The 16,981-nt window shown below is 54.3% G+C and overlaps 1 protein-coding gene across 10 annotated transcripts in view; it reads left to right on the plus strand.

Moving 5' to 3' along the window:
* The window catches only part of NHSL3 (NHS like 3), a 61,922-nt gene that overhangs the window by 38,608 nt on the left and 6,333 nt on the right, over positions 1-16,981 (plus strand). For 4 of the 10 annotated variants that reach the window (XM_084963681.1, XM_084963679.1, XM_084963678.1 and 1 more), the window contains 2 exons: positions 16,666-16,836; positions 16,920-16,975. In XM_084963681.1, the coding sequence (XP_084819807.1) occupies positions 16,666-16,836; positions 16,920-16,975 (227 nt within the window). Of the gene's footprint in view, positions 1-4,465; positions 4,523-4,645; positions 4,684-10,463; positions 10,727-14,623; positions 15,113-15,855; positions 15,995-16,665; positions 16,837-16,919; positions 16,976-16,981 lie in introns of those variants that run through there. The other 6 variants (XM_084963682.1, XM_084963686.1, XM_084963687.1 and 3 more) reach the window with 5 other exon arrangements.

Raw genomic sequence — 16,981 nt, forward strand, 5'->3', positions numbered from 1 at the left:
TGGGTCCATATGGGAGAGGGGGTCTCACCGATTTATTCCACCAATACTTAGTAAGTATTTACTATCAGGTACTAAGTACCTATGGTGTGCCAGACCCTGTCCTGGGGGTGAATGAAAGACAGGGGCCCAGTCCTCATGAACCTCACAATTTGAGGCGAGGTAGCAGACACTGAACAAGGAATTAAGGGTCAAGAAGTGTGGACCAGGGAGTTCCTGTTGTGGCTCAAGGGGTTACAAATCCAAGTAGTATCCATGAGGATGTGGGTTTGATCCCTGGCCTTGCTCAGTGGGTTAAGGATCCAGTATTGTCATAAGCTTTGGCATAGGTCACAGATGTGGCTCGTACCTGGCAGCTGCAGCTAGACTGGGAACTTCCATATGCTGCAGGTGCAGCCCCAAAAAAGCAAAAAAAAAAAAGTGTGGACTAAGGAGGGAACAGAGTGATACCTAAAGGAGGTCAGAGATGGCTTCCCCAGGAGGTGACACTTGAGCTAAAATGGAAGGATGAGGGGAAGCTGGGGTTGAGGGATTTGTAGAGCTGGAATCAGGGAAGGTACCTGCTGGGACCAGCTGGCTGTTGAGTTCAGTGGGGCACAGGGATTGCCATACCTCACTGTTTTGAACATCCTAAGGGCAGGAGCCAGGGTGACAGGGCCTGGCACTAAGTGCTTTTGGGTGATAGGTGAATGATCCAGTGTTGGCAGAGCACGGGCATCTCCAGATCCTAGCTGCTCAGAAATGATGGCCTGAGATGTCACAGGGAGCCTTCGTGGCACATACACACGGGCAACTGAGGCTCAGAGGAGGAAGCGGCTTGCTCAGGGTCATACAGCCAGCCAGTGTTAGAGGCAGAACAGGAGCCCACACCTGCCAGGTTGGCCTCAGCTTCCCTGCTCCTTTGTTCTGACTTCAGATGGAAAATCCCATTCCAGAGAGGTGCCTCTAACAGGGGTGGGAAGAGAGGAGCAGGAAGCCGAGGCCAAGAAGGCCTCATCCATCCCCTCCCTTACCTCCGACACCTTCAAGGGCCTGTTCCAGCTGCCTCTCCCTCCTCCTGGAGGCCCCCCAGTCCCCACCCATGGCACGCGGCCCAGGTTCTCCTGGAAATCCCCCTCAGGCTGGGGGGCCACCCCCCACCTCCTGCCCCTGAAGCAGGGCTGCCAGCAAGGGTCTGCTGCTTTGGGGGTGGCCAGAAAAATCTACATTCCGTTGTCTGCAGAGGGCGGGGGCTGTCACTCACCTGCCCCTTGGAAATTCCCCTCTCCCCAACCCCTCAAAGCAGTCTCAGCTGCTCCAGGCCTGTCACATGCCAAAGAAAACTAATGAGAGGAGGCATTATATATAGTTTAGGCCGCAGTGAATGTGGTCCGGTGGGGGAGCAGGTATACACACCTCCACCTGCCATCTATAGACCCCATGGCTACCTCCACCTCAGTGGCTGACTTGGGAAGGAAGTAGGTAGAAGCAGCTTCCTTGGGTGGGAGGGATGAACTCTTTGTCCACCTCCTTCAGTATTATACCCCCCCCGGATTCAGCAGCCTAGCCCTGGTACCCATTCATCCATGGGTGCTCTGTGCTGGCATGGAAGGGAGATGGAGACAGCTTAGTCTGCCAAGGTTTAAACCCTGGATCTTCTGGCAAAGTGCATGCTTCCCAGGAGGCTGCTGGTGGGGTCTATTCTAAGTAGGGCCTCCTCTCTGCTTAAGGACACCCTTTCCTCCAAGCCCCTAGCCTTTACTACTATTTGCCAGGAGGGTCATGAGACACTCACTTGTTTGCCTTATGGTTCCAGGAGTTCTGCTCCATGCGCCTTCCATACCACCTACTTCTTCCCATCGGTCTTATCTCAGGCTCTCCCATGCACTTGGTTCATGGTAGTACTCTTCCTCCTGGATCCTGGAGCCAGCACACGTTGCAGTGAAAGAATGGAGGACTGGGAGAGTGCCCTGGGCTCCCTGCCTGTGCCTCTTCACCTCCATCCGTACTCAAGTGCCATCATCACTATGTCCACCAGTTTCTGTTCAACTACCTCAGCCCTGTGCTGAGCCTGGGGCTACCAAGAGAGGATCACTGTCCTAGAGGAACTTGTTTTCAGGTTGGAATGGGGAGGTCGTGAGACAAGTGCTGGGATGGTGTCACACAGGGTGTTGGGGGAGCCTGGAGAACTGAGCTGGGGGAGGACACTGTTGAGCAGGGCTTTGGGGACCAGGCAAAGTTGGAAGAGAAAGGAGCTTGTGTGAGGCCTGGGGGCATGGCAAGCAGTTTTATGTGGCTGGAGCTCTGAGAATGAGAAGGGTGTGGTCAGAGATGAGGCTGAACTGGTGGGCGGGGGCAGCTCCTGCAAGGTCTCCTGTGAAGGCCAAGGCACCCGCTGCATGCCAGACAGCCTTCTAAGCTCTTTGCATGCCTGTCCTCTCAGTTCATGCCAAGGGATTGGGACTTTACCCTTGGCTTTTCTCTCTGCTTCCCCATACCATCTTTCCCCTTTATGGGCCTCAGGGTCCCCACCTGTAAATGAAGGGAATAGAGCTAGCAGATCCCTGAGACCTCATCCAGCTCTGACATTAGGACTCTCTTGTGCAAAGCAGGGAGCCTGGTGTGCACAGAGTGCTATATAGTGTATGCTCAACAACTCTTTTCTGGGTGGGTGAATAAAATGCAAGTCCCTAAGGGACTGTACTGTTGTCAACCTCAGTCTCTTAGCAAGAGACCCTTAGGGAGGATGTGGATCAGCTTTAACTCTTCCATTTTGCAGGGAGGGAACAGGGCATCTTGGAGCTACTGGGCATAAGTGTGGTGTAGGGGAGGGACTTTTCCAGGTGGCAGAAGGCCAAAAGGGGATTAGAACCCAGGGCTGTGGAGTCCTAGCCCATCAAACTGTACACCATGATAGCTCTGGTTGGAGAGACAGCAGAGTGATGATGGAAAAGGAGACTCACTGCCCTGATGTGGGGTCCTGGGCAGGTCCCTGGAGGCAAGGACACTTGTAAGGGGCCTGGAGCAACCTGGAAGGCTTTCAGAAGAGGTGTAGCTTGGCCTGGGGTTTGAAAAACAAGGACTTGTATAGGGGAAATGAGAGAGGGGCACATAACTCCACAGATGCACATAGATGGGTGGTTTCATGTATGTTTACCATATGCTCCATTATACCCCCCCATGTAGTTATGGGTATATCAACAGACAGTTGTACAGTCATACTGATTCACAAAAACACATGCAATTACACAGTCTTAGAGACATTTTCACTTATATGCACACAGGCAGACTGCTATACACTTAAATACACAAAAATCACTGATATTGGAGTTCCTGTCGTGGCTCAGTGGTTAACGAATCCGACTAGGAACCATGAGGTTGCGGGTTCGGTCCCTGCCCTTGCTCAGTGGGTTAAGGATCTGGCGTTGCTGTGAGCTGTGGTGTAGGTCGCAGACTCGGCTCGGATCCTGCGTTGCTATGGCTCTGGGTAGGCCGGTGGCTACAGCTCCGATTCGACCCCTAGCCTGGGAACCTCCATATGCCGCGGAAGCGGCCCAAAGAAATAGCAAAAAGACAAAAAAAAAATATATATATATATACATATATATATATATTTAAAAAAAATCACTGATATTCAGCCACCTCTGGAGAGAGTCACAATTACATAGGCAGAGACACAAAAGCACACATCCAAACCTATGTAAACAAACTCAATTATATGGATACAGGCATGCAGTCACACACAGATGATTACACGGAGAGGAATCCACACATTCAGGGTCACAGATACACAACTACACAGCCACATTCAAACACACAATTACAAATGCTCAATTACATGCCCTCATTCAAGGTCATACAGAGGCAAAGGCAAAGTGAAGGTGTGGGTAGCCTGGAGCAATGGGTATTGGAGTCAGTCTAGGTTTGAGTACTGGCTGTGTAGCTTAATGCCTTTTGACTCTGGGCTAATCATTTGACTTTATGGAACCTGTTTTCCCATCTGTAAAGTGGGGATGATAAAAGTACTTACCTTATAGAATTGTTTTGTGAATGAAATGAAGTAATGCATGAAAGCAATTATCACAGTAAGTACTATATAAGAGGGTTCTAACATTTTGAACACCATTACTGCAGAAATACCGTCAGACAGATATATTTGTACAAACAGAGATAGGAGATACACAGACCTGTGACACTCACGGGGTGGTGGTGGGTGGGCCTTAGCAGCAGCAAGGCTCCAGACCTGGAGCCCGCGCCCCTAGTTCTCCTGGTTCTACAGTCCTGAGGCAGCTCCTGGGCTGGGAGAGCGAGTGATCCGTCGGCCCCACCTGGACAGGCCCAGCCTTTCCCAGAGCGTTCTGGGCGGGGCGGCTCAGCAGGTCTCCCAGGTCCTAGGAGGGGTGGAGCCAACGGGACGTGCGCCAGGCCCCGCCCCCCTACCGGTCCCGCCCCGGCCCGGCCATTGGCCGCAGAGCTCGGGGGCGTGGCCGAGCTGGGGCTGGGGGCGCCTGCGGTGGCCGCCCGCGCTTCTCTCTGCCTCCCTCCTGTGGCTGCGGGCCCGGAGGCCGGGCTGGTTGGGCTTCTCTAGGGTTCCCGCGCCGGCTCCCGCGCCCACCATGGGCAACTCACACCACAAGAGGAAGGCCCCCAGCGGCCCCCGGGCCCGCAGCTTCTGGCGGTTCGGGCGGTCGGCGAAGCGGCCGGCAGGTAGGGGTTGGGAGTGGGGGCGGGGCAGGCGGGGAGGAGGGTCTCCCAGCCGCAGCCGCCGCCGCCGCTGCTGCCCCCTCCCGGGGCTTGATGGGTGTGAGTGTGGGGGGGGGGCGGGAATCCCCCGCACAGACCCCACCCCTCACATGCACACAGAGGCACATGTACGCACGAATACCCACGGGCAGGCACGGGTACATGTTCAGAATTTACACGGTCACATACATAACACCCACTCCGATGTACCGACATGCAGAAAAAATCATATACACATTCACACCCACGCCATCGCTGTGGGGCTCACAGATCCTGTGACAGGTACATATACCTATGTATATGGTTTACACAGCCACACGAGCTACACCGCACGCGCAGATTCAGACACAGCCATGTAGGTACAGTTGTCCAGCGTCTTAGGCACACGTATGTACACACAGGTTCAAACTATACAACCAGCCAGGCTCACACTTAGGCTCAGAGACAGACCCTAAAGCACTTATACACACTTGTTCCCCAGGCTTTAGCCCCCACTGAAAGGCTGAAAGTTTGCAGGAGGGAGGGGAGACAAAGGTGGAGGGGAGAAGCAGGAAACAAGGGGCTGGAGACTCGAGCCGCCTCCATCTGGCGTGACCGGGAGTCGGACTGGTTCTCTGGGCTCCCTCCCCACCCCCATCCGCTGATGGCTCTCTCTGTCCCCCTTCCCCCCAGCCGCGCTCCCCGTGGTCGCTGCCGCATCTCTCCCCCCTTTCAGTGCAGCCACCCAGCTGGAACGCAGCCCTTCCCGGCGTGCTGCGGGATCCCTCCGCAGGTCACATTCCGTCCTCTAAGGGGGGGAGGGGGCAGAATGGGGAAGGCCTCTAACCCAAGCGCTGTGGGAGCTCGGATTCCTGGTTTCCCCCAGCGGGTGTGGCGGTTTAGGGTATGCCCAGATACTAAAGGGAGTTGGAGGAGGGCCTGACGAGAGTGTCTAGTTCCTTCACCTGATGAATCAAGACATGGGGTAGGGGCAGGGACGTCGTCCCCCCCCCCCCCCCCGCCCCCTACCCCCACCCCGCCCCACGAGATAAGGGGTCTCCAACAGAACTGAGTATCTGCTGGTCCTTGGGATTGAGAGAATCCTGGAGAAGGTGGCTTGGGGCGCTTCCCAGCTGTGGTGGGAGAATCCACCCATGTCTACCTAGGGTGGCCCACATTCCTAGAGGTTCTGAATTGAGCCTGATGATCTCATCCCTCAACGCAGAGGTTGATAGAAAGGGCCGAAGCTGGGAATTAAGGGGTCTGGGTTCTCATTGTGGCTCTGGTATGGGCTCTGTGACCTTGAGCAAATTGCTTTCCCTTCTCTGGACCTGGCTCCTAGAGGAGGACCGTCTGTGAAATTAGGGTGGCTTAGCTTAGGTTTCTTGGGACGCTTCAGTTCTGGCTAGCCATTTCATAGTTAAAGAGACTGAGGTCTAGAGAAGGTGGGCTTGTCCAAGGTCATTGCCTGCAGTGCTTTGAAGATTAATCATGATTAGTAGGAAAAGGGTTAAGTAAATTCTGGTAGGCTTTTTGAGGCTCCTCCTAAGATGTGTTGATGAGAGCCTTCTGGATCTTCATCTAGTCTCCTTGTCCCAGTAATCCTGAAATCCAGGCCGTGCCCACCTGTCTCTCTTCTTGGAATCTGCACTGAGAGGGTGGGGCTGGGGCTGGGGATCTTCATCTGCCACTCTAATCTGATGGTTTCCTGAGAACTAACTGTGGGTCCAGACTTGTGACCATTTGTGGTGGGGGAGAGAGAGATTAAGAGGGCTGTGTTTACAGTCTTTTGCCTGCTGGTCCTATGGAAGTGGCCTGGGGCTTCTAGCAGCCCTTGTGCTCTTTCAGTTCCTGCTGGAACTCAAGGGTCAACCAGGCTTTACAGGTGTTCCTAAAAAAAGAGAAAGCAGTGTCAAGGCAACACAGAAGTAAATGTGGGGGCTGGGGAATGTTCTAGGCTATATATTAAAAGGCCTTTGGCTTGGGGTCAGTTTTAGAAAACTAGGGAGCTGGTCTCAACTTGGTCGTTGAAGTAACTGTAAGGTTGGATTTAGTCCTGAATTGTGGATTAAACGAGAGAACCTGGGCAGGGATGCATTTCAGCTCTGGCGTATGGTCATGAGCAAGGGCATGGGGTTGAGACTGGGTATGGAGGTTGGAAAGAAAAGTAGTTGAGGCGTCTTCTTTGTGCTTGGGAGGAGAAAACGTTCCATTGTGAAATGCAAACTTCATTCCCTTGGGTTTTACTTCTGCTGAGGCTTCCCTGGACTCAGCCTTTGCTGTCACAAAGGCTTAGGAATGGGACTGGGGCTTGAGTGCTTATTTGACTGGTCTGTGAAAGGATGCGGAAAAGAATGCAAGGTGAGCAGAGAGACTGGAGTCTGTAGGCCATAGGGAGCCAGTGAAGGTGTCTGAGCAGGGGAGGAGCTACTAAAGTGGTGTGTGGAAGGAAGATGGAAGGTGCAGGCTGGACAGGTTGGGGGGTGGAGTGGGGAGAGTGGAAGCTCATAGAACAGTCTGGAGACTGTTGCAGTAATCCAGGGAAGAGGTGATGAGGTGAGGGCTGGGAACAGGGTGAGGGCTGTGGGAGTGGAGAGGAGTGGCAGCTGCAGAGACACTGCCAAGGAGGTGGCAGAAGTGATAGGACCTGGGGTTTCCAGATGTTGAGAGTAAGGGCCAGAGAGGCTCTCTGCTTGAGGCTGCTTGCCTGGGGGATGGTAGCAGAGATAATGCAGAGATAAACGCTAGGCTAAACCCTTTACATTGATTAATTCATTTGTCCTCCAACTGTCTTTAGAAAGCTCGAAGCTATTATTGCCCCCATTTTACAGATGGGAAAGCTGGAGCTCAGAGAAATGAAGTCACTTGTCCAAGGCGATTCAGCAAGGAGGTTGCTGAACAGGGATTCAAACCCAAGCCTGTCAGATTCTGAAGCCTGTGCTCTTAATCGTTTTAGGGACAGATGGGTTTTCTCATGATGGAGGGGCCTGCAGGTCCTCTGGACAAAGAAAGCCTGAGCCCTGGGGGATCTGGACTCTGTAGGGGACACAAGTGGAGGAAGCACTGTGGTGGAGGGGCAGGAGTTGAGAGCTAAGCATTTTTTTTTTGCCTTTTCTAGGGCCGCTCCTGCGGCATGTGGAGGTTCCCAGGCTAGGGGTCTAATCAGAGCTGTTGCTGCTGGCCTACGCCAGAGCCATAGCAATGCCGGGTCCTTAACCCACTGAGCAAGGCCAGGGATCGAACCTGCAACCTCATGGTTCCTAGTTGGATTAGTTAACCACTGTGCCATGACAGGAACTCCAAGAGCTAAGCATTGAAGGCCCCAAGGGCTCAGAGGGAGCTAGCTGTTGGGCAGTGGAAGGGGAAACCGAGATTCCCGTATGTTACAGATGCCCTTGGACCATAGAGCCAGGGTGAGGGTGGATGGGGAGAGGCCTCTGTCACTGCAGGAAAGACTGTAGCTGGCTGGAATCATTAGGCCTCGGTTCTCTGGAATCCAGCTCAACCTTCCCCGCCCCAGGCCAGCTGGGGCCTTGGTCCTGGGAAATTTGGGGGATTGGTGGAGGATGTGATTTGGGAGCTCAGGGAGCATCCCTAGCACTCTACCCTCCTGTTCCCAAGTATTATACTGTTAGGTTTATATCCAGGGCCCTCCTCTAGGTAGGGTTTATTGTCCTTCTTTCCAGATGACAAGACTGAGGGACCAAGTCATTGGTAGAGTCAGACTCCCTCTGCCTCTGGACCTGGATCGCCAGGGGCCACTGCTGGGAGAAGGCCTGCTCTTATTCCCTCCTCTGCCCCCTTTCTTCCTATGTCTCCCACCTTTACCCGGGTGGGGAGACTTGTGACCGTGTTTAGACTTGCTTGTGGGAGCCCTGGGCTTCCAGATAAGGGGCTGGCCCAGCCCTCTCTGGTCTGAGGGATCTGAGATAAGCTGAACCCCCTTACTGCCCCAGGCCCTGACCCAAAGTGGGGGACCACTGCCTTCCTTCTAGGGGAAGAGTCATACATGCCAAGGGCTCTTTAGAGATCATCCCTCCAACTCTCCCACCTCACAGATGAAGAAACTGAGGCCCAGAAGAAGGTAGTGCCTGGCTCAGGATCTTGCTACAGTTGAGGGGCAGTGAGAGCTCAGGCCTGGGACCCCTGACTCCCAGGGCAATGGGATATCTGGTCTGGGCTCTGAATTTCCCCTCCTCCCAAACAGGGGTTAGGGCTGCCAGATAGGGCTAAGTCACTGAGGAGCTGATAGGGAGCTGATGTTAAGTGTCCTTTATCAGACCTTATCTTAATAATGGTTCTTAACTCCACTTGAGGTTTGAAGAGAGCTCCGGAAGTGGACGGGAGAGGAGGCCTCTGGTGGCATGGGAGGAACAGGGCCGGTCCCAGCTGGGCTCACATCCTGACTCTGCCATTACTAGCTGTATGACCTTGGGCGAGTCACTAAGCCTAGGGGAGTGCCTCTGTATGTGAGGGGATTTAGTGAGACCCCTGTGTGTCTCAACTGACAGTTGACAATAAATGATAGCTTATTTTCCTTGTAAGTGGAAAGGCCCCCACACCTGGAGAGGCAGAGGCTCTGCTCTCTCTGATGACAACACTTTGTATTTACACTTGGTGGCCTGGCTTTAACTTTGCCAGGCCCTCTGTAAGGTGGTATCTGTCCCACGTTACAGATGAGACCGCGGCCCTGAGAGGCTGATGGATTTGGCTAAGGCCTGGAATCCAGACTGTCTGACTCCCGGCCTTTTTCTCTCCTGGCTTCATGGTGGCTGCCTCTCCGGCATCTATAAAATGAGGATAATCATGCCTTGAAGGAACAAAAGAAAGGGCTTTGGAAAGTCAGAATCGCACCCTGGCCGAAAGAGATTATTATGTCATTGTCAGCAGCACATACTGACCCGGAAACTCATTATGACATTTATTAATATTGTGGTAGCTAATTCCTCCCTGTGTCACTGCCCGCTCCCCCAGGCGTCTGTGGGATGGGATCCTCCCTTCCCTGTCCCAGGCACTCCCTGCCCCCCAATATTTACCTTAGAACCGGCCTGTCTGCTCAGCCTTGGCTAGGGCAGGGCTTCGGACTGAGAAGAGGAAGGAGGGGGACTCCCTTTGTGCAGCGGCAGGGTGCAGAGCTCCCCCACTTTGGGCAGTGACCGAGGCTGCACCTCCCCACCAACTTCCTCATTAGCACCACTAAGGCATTTGAAGGGAGACCCAGGCCCCAAAGTGGGCTGGGCCACTGCCTGGTTGGATGACCTTGAGCAAGTCACTTTCCCTCCTTGCGCTCATTTGCTCATTTGTTAAAAGGGAACTCACACCTACCTTTCAGGTTTCTTGTTCTGTGAGACAGAAGAGAAAGTGTCTTAGAACTGTAAAGCGCCTCCACCTGCAAGTTAGGTTCACGTCCCTTTGTCTTATCTCTAAGAGTAAGATCTACGCATGCTCAGGCTTCTGTGGGAAAACCCTGGGCCTCTCTGGGCCTCGGTTTGCCCACCAGTACAACACTGAGGGGTTGAGACTTAGGGCCGCCAAACACCCTGAATCCTGGCCCCAGCGCGAGGCCACCTGGGCCGCTGGGCCCTCCCCCTTCATTCCTCTCCCCTGAATCAGGCCGGCCTGGCTGTGGGCGCGCCTCAGCCCCCGCCCCTTGCTCTGGAATGGGGCAGGTTGAGGCCTCACCCGGCAGAGGATGTTGCCAAGATAGTGTGTACGCATGCGCACTGTGCGTGGCCTTGGGGCGCGGAGCGCGGGCTCCCTCCCCCATTTAGTCTTTCCTGTCCCCAGGCTCAGGAAAGCCCCTGAGTGGTGGGTACATGCACCTGCCCTGGTGTACACGCAGACGCCCAGCAGGGCCCTGTGTGAATCTGGGCAGTGGCTGTGCGTGCGGAGGACGTGGACTAGGGAGGCGTGGGTGTGCTTTGTGGACGTGGTCGTGAGAGTGCCCGTCTGTGGGAGTGGCCCTCGTGGGCCACTTGGGAGGTGTGTGCCACCCATCTCTGCTGGTGCACTGTACCTAAGCCTGCAGGTGTGTTTCCTGGTGTGCCCTGCGTCTTGGGAGGTGTGGCTGGGAGCAAGGTGTCTTCTGAGATCCCTGGAAGCCTCCTCTTCTTTCCCCCCCGCCCCCCCCCGGAAGGTAGGGGAGGCAGAGGCTGCATGGCGAGCCTCAGCCCCAGGCTGCACCTCTGGACTGTGCCAGGATAGACAGTGCTGGAAAATGGACTCCGTGGGGCCTTGGGCAAGGTCCTTCCATTTTGGGGGCCCCAGTTTCTTTATGAAGCGCCTGCCCTCCTGAGGCTCTTGCTGAGCCCAGCGGCAGACAAGCCACAGGTGTGTAGACCTGTGCCTGGGGTGGCTCAGAATGGCCTCAGGCTTTGGTCAGGGCCCGGGTGGGTGGGGGGAAGGGTGTTGCTGAGGGAACCAGTTGTTACTGGTTTGTGAGAGCCTTGGATCTGGCTGGGAATTTGCAGCCGTGGCCCTGATTGCCAGGTGGCCTTGACTGCCGGCTGAGCCTGGAACCTTGATGAGCTGATGGCCCCCACCTCTGTCATAGCGGAGCTCAGCCCTTAGTTTCCCTGCTTGGGGGAGCTGAGCATGACTCTGCCCTGCATGGTTGAAGTCTGCAGGTTTGCAGCCAAGTAGAGCTTGGGAGGTCACTTAGCTCTCTGAGTCCCACAGGTTCATGATCAGTTACCAGGAGCGTTATCATTGAGTACCTGCCTCACAGGGCTGTTGTCAGATCTGTCGGAGCAGAGCTGCCTTCCACCAGCCCCTGGCCTGAATGAATCAGCCTGCACGTGTTGGTCTACTGCTCTTTTCTGTTTGAGAGGAACTAATGAGCGGACGGGATGGGTCTGGCCTACGAGGGAGGGAAGAGGGGAGAATGCAGTCAGGAAACCTCAAATTTGTGGGGATTGTAGGGGCCTTCAGCTCTTCTTCAGAGGGGAGATTGGGTTTGTAGTTGGCACAGTGGACAAAACTTGACTTTTGGATTCAAGTGGTCTTGGGTACGAATGCTGCCCCCTCTGTTTATCAGCTTTATAATGCTTGCCCTCTCTGGCCTCTGTTTCTTCATCTCTAAAACGAAGATAGGAGTTCCTGTTGTGGCCCAGTGGGTTAAGGACCCAGTGTCTCTCTGATGATGTGGGTTTGATTCCTGGACTCGTTTAGTGGGTTAAGGATCCAGCGTTGTTGCAAACTTCAGTGTGGGTCGCAGATGTGGCTCAGATCTAATGTAGGCCTCAGGTGCAACTTTGATTCGACCCCTAGCCTGGGAATTTCCATATGCTGCAGGTGCAGCCCTAAAAATTAAAATAAAATGGAGATTAAAGTGCCTACTTTTTAGGAGTGTTTAGATTTCAGTGATTTGTGGATATATACTATGCAGCCCCACAGAGTTGGTGTTGTCCAGAGTGAAGAGCTGTCTTTGGGAGTGGTCCCTGAGAAGTGGCACAGCAAATGGGGAAGGACCAGTAGAAGGATCTTGCATCATGGGAGCCACTGTGAATTCTTAGATTCCTAGGGACTCAGAGAGAGAAGGGTGCTGTGGGAAGAGTGCCCTCAGGTGAGTTTGGGGGACAGCACTTTATGGTTAACAGACCTTCTCTCTTCCACAGTCTCAGCTACTCTTTCTTGGTTTTTTTTTTTTTTTTTTTTTTTTTTAAAGGGCCACAGCTGTGGCATATGGAGGTTCCCAGGCTAGGGGTCCAATTGGAGCTACAGCTGCCGGCCTACACCTCAGCCACAGCAATGCAGGATCCAAGCCACATCTGTGATCTACACCACAGCTCACAGCAACGCCAGGTCCTTAACCCACTGAGCGAGGCCAGGGATCGAACCTGCAACCTCATGGTTCCTAGTTGGATTGTTTCTGCTGTGCCATGGCGGGAACTCCTCAGCTACTCTTTTTGGAGTTGCCGGGGTCTCTCTTTTAACACTGTCAGTACTCAGCTTAACCTTCAGTACCCCCTTTACCCCTCCTGGGCTTCTTCTTTTTTTTCTTTTTTTTTTTTTTTGTCTTTTGTCTTGTGTCTTTTTTTGTTGTTGTTGTTGTTGTTATTGTTGCTATTTCTTAGGCCGCTCCCGCGGCATATGGAGGTTCCCAGGCTAGGGGTTGAATCGGAGCTGTAGCCACCGGCCTACGCCAGAGCCACAGCAACGCAGGATCCGAGCCGCGTCTGCAACCTACACCACAGCTCACGGCAACGCCGGATCGTTAACCCACTGAGCAAGGGCAGGGATCGAACCCGCAACCTCATGGTTCCTAGTCGGATTCGTTAACCACTGCGCCACGACGGGAACTCCCTTTTTTTGCTTTTTAGGGCCACAGCTGAACCATGTCGACGTTCCCAGGCTAGGGGGAGAATCAGAGCTACAGCTGCCGGCCTATACCATAGCCACATCATCACAGGATACAATCTGTGTCTATGACCTGCACCACAGCTCATGGAAATGCCAGATTCTTATTAACCCAGCGAGCAAGGCCAGGGATTGAACCTCATGTTTCCTAGTCTGATTCATTTTCACTGCACCATTACGGGAACTCCAGAGCAATCTTCTGTTTTTTTTTTTTTTTTTTTTTGGTCTTTTTGCCATTTCTTGTGCTGCTCCCACAGCATATGGAGGTTCCCAGGCTAGGGGTCTAATTGGAGCTGTAGCTGCCAGCCTATGCCAGAGCCACAGCAATGCAGGATCCGAGCCTCGTCTTCGACCTACACCACAGCTCACGGCAATGCTGGATCGTTAACCCACTGAGCAAGGCCAGGGATTGAACCCACAACTTCATGGTTCCTAGTCAGATTCGTTAACCACTGCGCCACAACAGGAACTCCCCAGAACAATCTTATAAACAAGTTATTGGCCTTGTTTCCTATAAGGTCATGGCTTGTATGTGATGGAGTAGATTTGAATCTGGACTTAACTTCCCTCCATGTACCTCCCCTCTGCCTCCTACTCTTTTTTTTTTTTTTTTTTTTTCTTTTTTTTAAGTTATAGTTGATTTACAGTGTTGTGTAAAGCCCCTCCCCCCCGCCCCCTTTTTAGCCACATCTGAGGCATACAGAAGTTTCCCCGGGTAGGGATCGAACCTGAGCCACGGCAGTGACAATGCTGAATACTTAACCACTGGGCCACCATGGAACTCCCCTGCCTCCTACTCTTACTGCCCTCACCTATGAGCTGTTTCTTGGCTAATTCTGTTCTCCCTGCCTGGTGACAGTCACTGAGTCACAGAGTGAAGCCAGTGGGGAAAATCCTGGGACAGAGGAGCAAGAGGTCTGCTTTGAAGGCCTGGCTCTGTTGTGTTACCTTGAAGAGTTCCCAGTGCGTCTCTGGGCCACTGATGGGCCACCAAAGTGGGAAGATAGTCCCTTGGAAAATCTGGGGCTGAATATATACCTGAGGGGTTGTTAGCACCAGCCACTTGATTCCCCTCTGGGCATCTCCCTGGCTTCCCAGCACTGTGTCCTGGGCTGGCTCCTATCCCCTCCAGGGACCTCTGCCAATGGCTTTGACATCCCGACAGGCGGTCCTGGGCTTCTGCCTGGCTGCTCCAGGCTCTGAGCTCCTTCCCCAGGGAATCACTCTCACCAGCCAGGAGGACTTAGGGGTGGGCATCATGCCAGGTCTAGTCTGGTGGCTCTTCCACCTACCATCTGGCAGCTGCGACCCCTGCCTTAGCTCTGGCTCCTGACCGTTCAGAAAAGGACTTGGGGCCCGGGGTAGTGGGCTGCTCCTGGAATTAAGTATCTTTGAGTCATCCTCTCCCCAGGAGCCCCGCCTCCAGAGCCTCTGGGCCTCCGTTTTTCTGTCGGTGTCTGGGAGGGTTCATGCCCCGGCCCGCACTTGAGGGGCGGGGTCGGTGGAGGGGCGGGATCAGTGGCGAAGGTGGGAGGAGGTCCTGGAGAGCAGCCCCTCCCGCTCCTGTGACTGGAGCGGTGGCTCTGCAGCTGGGCGGCAGACTCATCCCCTCTGCTCTTGGTTATGGTGAAGGCAGCCGCCGGGCGCTCTGGAGAGGTAGACTAGGGGACGGTCCGACTGGCGCCTGCAGCCATGGTGGTGTTCCTGGGCCGCCACCTCCCGGCGCTCCTTGGGCTCTTTAAGAAGAAGGGTGAGTGGGTGTGGCTGGGGGGTTGGTTGAAGGACCCTTGACACCCCCGTTTGCCCAGAGTCTTATGTAGAATGGGGGACCAAGGCTGGGGAAGGTGATGTGGTGGGGGATGGGAGCTAGTGAAGAGGCCAGACTCCCCTGTCTGCCGCGGTGCCTTTGTCCAGCTGCTTTCCCACCGCCTTTGTCTGATCTCTGCTTGTGTGTGGGAGGATGGATCTAGGTGTCTCTGACCTTGAAACCTGCCGTCCTTGGGCAAGACTGCCTTCCTCTAGGAGTACCCTCACTTTACCACCTCAGTTCTAAGAGGTAGGGCACCCCCTCGCAGGTCAGCCCAGTGTATGGGGAAGGATGGGGTGTGGGGAGCAGCGTAGAGAGGAAAGTAGTACCCCTGGAAGTTGGGGAGCAGATCAGCGAAATCGTACTTAGAGGCCGGGGAGTGAAGTTTTGGGGGGCATAGGGGGAGGAGCCTGTGTGCCCACTTCCTTCTAGGAACTGGGCTTTCAGGCCTGGATTAAGATGTGGGGGGCAGAGGGCCCCCAGTTTGAGTGTGATTTAGAAGTCCCTTCTAGGAACCTGGTGTTCAATCCTGCCCCTTTCTGACTCCAATAAGCTGGGTGACCTTAGGCAAGACCTTTCCTTTTGGAGCCTGTTGGTGGACTGGTAAAATCAGGAGGTTAGGAAGAGGATCGCTGAGAGACCTCCTCGCTCTGAACTGGTGGAATCCTGGAGGATTCCCTGGGCAGGAGCTTGGCTGCTAAAGAAAGGGCTGAGGAAAGAGGAAAGGGCAGGGCAGTTGTCTGAACTGAAGACCCTGGTCTCGGGGCGGGGCCCTTTAAAGGGCTTGTTTGCTTCTGTCCCTCCGCAAGGTGCTGCCAAGGTCACATGACCCTCTCAGAACTTTTCTTATGTTGTGGGTTCCATGTAAAGGGGGGCTGGGGCTGTAAAGTGCTGACACAGCCCCCTATTCCCAGGATTAGATGACCAGCTCCTTCGTGGGCGGGGCTTGTAACTAGATCCTTTGTAATGGATCTCTGGCTCCTCTGCACCAGGGGCCTGGGCCTCCGGGAGAGGGGGACACCTGGGACTGTTCCCCCCAGAGAGCTGGAGCTGCCTCTTTTGGGAGTGGAGGGGCCGGGTCCCTCTTCTCCCCTCCCCTGCCTGTCTTTCCACTAAGGGACAGCTACATGGGTGAGTAGGGAACCCAAGAGGCCCTATTCTTGGTTTGGCCCACACCTTAGGACTTCCTGGGAATCTAGTTATGACCTTCTCTAGTGCTCACCCCTTCCTAGTGTCCCACGGTGTCTTTTTCTTGGAACTGGGCCAAGGGGGTGTACAAAAATCTGTTTTCCTGTAAAGTGGAGCTTGGAATCTGGAGATAAGAGAAACGTATTTGCTATGGGCTGTGTGTACACTGGGGTACTTGCATGGGACCCTGAATGGTAGTTGTATGTATGTTTGGGAGCTGTTTGTATATATGCAGGATGGAGACTGGGTGTTGTGTGTCTACATAGGGGCTGGGTGTGCTCTGGTGTACACAGATGTGATTATACTCAGATGCTGTTTGTTTGTATACATACTGAAGCCTGTGGGTGTTGTGTGCGGATGTGGGGGGCGTATGTGCCCTGGGCATAGTGCCCTGGATGGGGCCCTTTGTGTGGGGGGATGCTCAGATGTATATACCCTTGGTTGTAGTTTGTGTAGGTACTGGGGGTCTGTCTATATTGAGTGTATACCCCAGGATTGTGGGCTGGGAGTTCAGACTGGGAGAAGTGGGCATTGCCTATATGTGCAGGTGCCTGTGCACCGCCGAGGCCCACATGCCTTTGGGCCTCACTTTCCCTCCTCCTCCATCCCACTAGGGTCTGCCAAGGCTGAGAGCGACAAGCGTCTAAGTGCAGGGCCCAGCCAGGGGCCAGGGTCTGTAGTGGATGAGCATCAGGACAATGTCTTCTTCCCCAGTGGCCGACCGCCTCACCTGGAAGAGCTGCACACGCAGGCCCAGGAGGGGCTCCGCTCCCTCCAGCACCAAGGTAACCCCCTTCTCCCCTCCAGTGCTGCTCTCAGCTCCCAAGGTCGGGGGCCTAGCTCAACACACCTCTCTGCTGTCTTCCAGAAAGACAGAAACTGAACAAGGCTGCCTGGGACCATGGAGACACCCAGAGCATCCAGGTGAGC

This window comes from Sus scrofa, chromosome 6 (genome assembly GCF_054392235.1).
Source record: "Sus scrofa isolate SSC_HxYL_T2T_F1_AM1 chromosome 6, Sscrofa_HxYL_maternal_Yorkshire_Landrace_v2.0, whole genome shotgun sequence".
In the NCBI taxonomy this organism is placed as follows: domain Eukaryota; kingdom Metazoa; phylum Chordata; class Mammalia; order Artiodactyla; family Suidae; genus Sus; species Sus scrofa.